This window comes from Musca vetustissima, unplaced genomic scaffold (assembly GCF_032173495.1).
Source record: "Musca vetustissima isolate MV318-11 ecotype Yass unplaced genomic scaffold, APGP_CSIRO_Mvet_v1 utg39061, whole genome shotgun sequence".
In the NCBI taxonomy this organism is placed as follows: domain Eukaryota; kingdom Metazoa; phylum Arthropoda; class Insecta; order Diptera; family Muscidae; genus Musca; species Musca vetustissima.
Genome location: NW_026889389.1, coordinates 108,525 through 111,992, shown reverse-complemented (window position 1 = coordinate 111,992; position 3,468 = coordinate 108,525). Strand labels below are relative to the sequence as shown.

Sequence of the window (3,468 nt, the reverse complement as noted above, 5' to 3'; positions counted from 1 at the left end):
AAGCCTAGGTGCTAACTATATAACATTTATGAACTACTACTTAATCAGTATCACATTTTAATGAGTTATAGTAGATGGCAAACTCCTGCAACTTTGGAGCTTGTATTTATATACAAAAGTTGCGGAGCTTTAATTGCAAACATCTGACCATATTTTTCACAATTTACGTTCCTTTGAAATCAAAACACAAACGATTTATCATTGTTTTTCATTTTTCACAAAATAACTTAAATACTATTACGAAAAGAGAGACTTACAAGCTAATATGGTGGTGAATTCACAATGTGTTAATGGTTGTTGGTTTGTTTTGTTGAGATACTTTTACGCTGCTGCCTGTCTGTCGGTGTGTCATCAATTGCAGTGGGACTTGCAAAGTCTGGGCAATGATGACAACGACGATGAAGACAACAACAACTGGACGCAACACACATCACACGTTGTATGGATGGGATGTGCAACGTCCATGACGATGATAATGATGAGCGTTTTTGTTTATATGAGTATGCCTTAAGGTGGGTTGTTCTTCTGGTGTGTGTTTGTATGGAGTTCTTTGTATTGTATGTTCTGGTATAAAAACTACCAACTACAACCATCAGCTGCGGTATGGGAAGGGAGTTGTGCCCAGGCAAATTGTACGCCCACACACTAACTACTTTCACATGGCGAATACAGTTTGTGTTTGGTTAAACTGTAATCGGGACTGATGGTTATGCTGCGCGACAAATTCTTCATGAACTGTGGCAGCAGGCTGGCCCAGCCACGTTTGTCTTGGCGCAGGGTTAAATACAGCTCAAATGTCGATACCATTTCATTGTCCACCTTAAGGGTACCGATGCGGCGGGAATTCTGTGGCTCTTCCTCGAATTCGATATAGACGGTACAACCGCGTACACCGCAGGGTTCACGTTCTGAGACGCGTAGGATATCTGACGCTATGCGTGTGGTGAGATCACAGGGTATGGAGACTTCGGTGCAGGTCAAGTTGCGGGACTTGGCCTCACGTAATTCATCGAGCAGACGCAGTGACAAATCATTAATGGCCGCTGCATCGCTATTATCACAGTATATGAGTTCTTCGTCCAGGGGTGTACCGGCAACGTGGCTGTGTTGCTGGGAACTGTGTGTGGCACGTGCGGCTGAGGATGATTTGTTTGCACGTGAGCTGGAGATAGGCGTTGACCAATCTGCAAAGATATAAAAAGTACAAGAAATTAGAAATTGAATTTTAAATCAAAAATTTTTTTAAGAAATAAAAAAACAATTCAAAAAAATTTTTTTTTTAATTTACATAAAAAATCTTCTTGTTCTGTGTAATGAAATATTTAGGCTGATAGATATTCGTACATAAGCGGAAGTAGTTTTATAATTTGGTGATTAGTAATTCTTGTTGTTTATTTTTTTATAATTTATTTTAGTTATTGTTTTTTTTTTGTTTGTATGTAGATATGTTTGTAATATTTCATCAGCCCTTTTACATATATAACTACAAAAGGGGCAATAAAGGGATAGCAAAAACAACAACAACAACTCAAATCGAATAAATAATAAAACGTGACGAAAATATTTTTATTTATTTGTGTTATTTTGTGTTGGCTGCCTGGTCGAGGCTCTGAGGAGGTGTGGTGCCACCAGCCAGTCAGCCAGCCATTCAACGTCATTATAACAAGACTAATACTAAATGTTGTTGTTGTTTTTTCAATATTCATGATGACATGAACTTGTTTTTTGAAATACAAATATAAATCTGATGAAATTTCTATTTCCACTTACAACCAGATATATGTGGATTTATTATTATTTATTTTGTTACTAGGAGGAAGAATTGCATTTTGAAAAGCAAATAAAAAATATTATAATAATAAATTATATGCAAAGTAAAGTGATGCAGAAAAAAACTTGAATTGCCTGTTTAGTTAAATTATATTTCATTTACATTTAATTTATGGCATTAATATATATTTTTAATTAATTGCCCATATAATATATATTTTTAACGGCAATTAAAAAATATTGTTTTAGAACTGCATTTTGTTTTGAAATATATATTTGTATTTGAAATATTTTAAAATGAAATTACAATACTAAAAGAATTATTACAAAAAATAAATATTAGAACAATTCCAACAACCCAATTTTAATGTTAACAAAATTACAACAATTAAGTTTTAAGAATTTATTTTTAAATCTTCGATTTATATAAAAAAATGAAGATAAAATTAAAATCCTTTTAAACTTCTAATGAAATAAAAATTACAAAAATGTCAACCCCCCATTTATCTTTTTAAGAAGTTAACAAAATTACAACAATTAATTTTAACAAACTCATCGAATTCTTTTGAGGCCTATTTTTAATGTATTAAAACAAATTTTTATTATTCTGTTCTGCTTTCATAAAAAATTAAATTTTATTTGAATTTTATTATAGCAATATAAGAGGTTATTAAACTGTTTTTATAAAAGCACACCTTGGTGCAATTTGAAAAAAATGTTTTGCATTCATATCTTATCTAAAACGTTTAATCAAACTTAATTTTTCTGTGTAATCACAACAATTTAATTTCGCCAATTTTATACTTGGTAACAAAGAAACAAATACAAAAAAAAAAAATATTAATATTGTTTCGAGGCAGATGATATTAATAAAGAATTCAAAAATAAATAAATACCGACGGCTTTTTGAAATTTAAAATAATGTAATTAGAACATGTAATTTTGCTAAAGGTCTGTATCCAAAGCTTAATTTTTATATATATCATTTACTAATAATTTTCAAAAAAAAAAAAACATAAAATTTTACAAATTTATAAATTCTGATACTAAGATAGAAATTATTAAAGAAAAAATTATAATTCTGAATTTGATAAAATTTTGAAATTTCTGAAGTTAAAAAATTTATTTCACACAATCAGTACTAAATATTTTACAGAACAAATTCTCCAAAATTTAAAAAAAACAAACAACTTTTTTTTATCATTTTTTTATAATTTTGCAAAATGTCGAAGAAGTCAACCTACCTTTTGCTTTTGTTGTCCCACTGGTTAAGACGGTAAAACGTTCAGGATATTGATTTTGCACAGATAACACTTCCATTTTATCCGGATTAATTTTGATTCACAATTATTACAAAAATTAAAAAACCTTTCAAAAAGTTTATTTTTGTGTATAGTTTTTTGTGTATTTTCTTTTTTTGTTTAGTTTTTATTTTTAATTATCAAAAATACATGTAAATGCACGGTTTAGTTTCATAGATTTATTATTTTTGTTCTTGTTAAATAAAAATAATTCATTTAACGAAGAGATCACAGTTTCTTTGTTTAATAAAAAATGTTTTTTTGTTTTGTTTAAAAAAACAAATTTGACAATTTTTTTTTTGTGGTCAAATTGTCTAATGCATAAGTCACATACGCTTTCTGATATTCAATTGGTTGGTTGTCTTTGATTAAAATTATTTTTTCAATTTAAAAAAAT

At 29.3% G+C, this 3,468-nt stretch overlaps 1 protein-coding gene across 1 annotated transcript; it reads right to left on the bottom strand.

Moving 5' to 3' along the window:
• Positions 1-585: 585 nt before the first annotated feature.
• LOC133337094 (protein scylla-like) lies at positions 586-3,152 on the bottom strand. The gene is made up of 2 exons (XM_061545358.1): positions 3,015-3,152; positions 586-1,184 (listed from the first exon to the last, which is right to left on the bottom strand). Exons 1-2 carry the CDS (start codon positions 3,088-3,090, stop codon positions 646-648), a joined length of 615 nt encoding a protein of 204 aa, XP_061401342.1. The 5' UTR covers positions 3,091-3,152; the 3' UTR covers positions 586-645.
• Positions 3,153-3,468: the final 316 nt, after the last annotated feature.

Excerpts from the sequence above, each read along its gene's own strand:
- LOC133337094 (XM_061545358.1), bottom strand. The coding sequence starts at position 3,090 with ATGGAAGTGTTATCTGTGCAAAATCAATATCCTGAACGTTTTACCGTC. Across the intron at positions 1,185-3,014 it reads TGGGACAACAAAAGCAAAAG|ATTGGTCAACGCCTATCTCC; the intron begins GTAGGTTGACTT and ends ATATCTTTGCAG.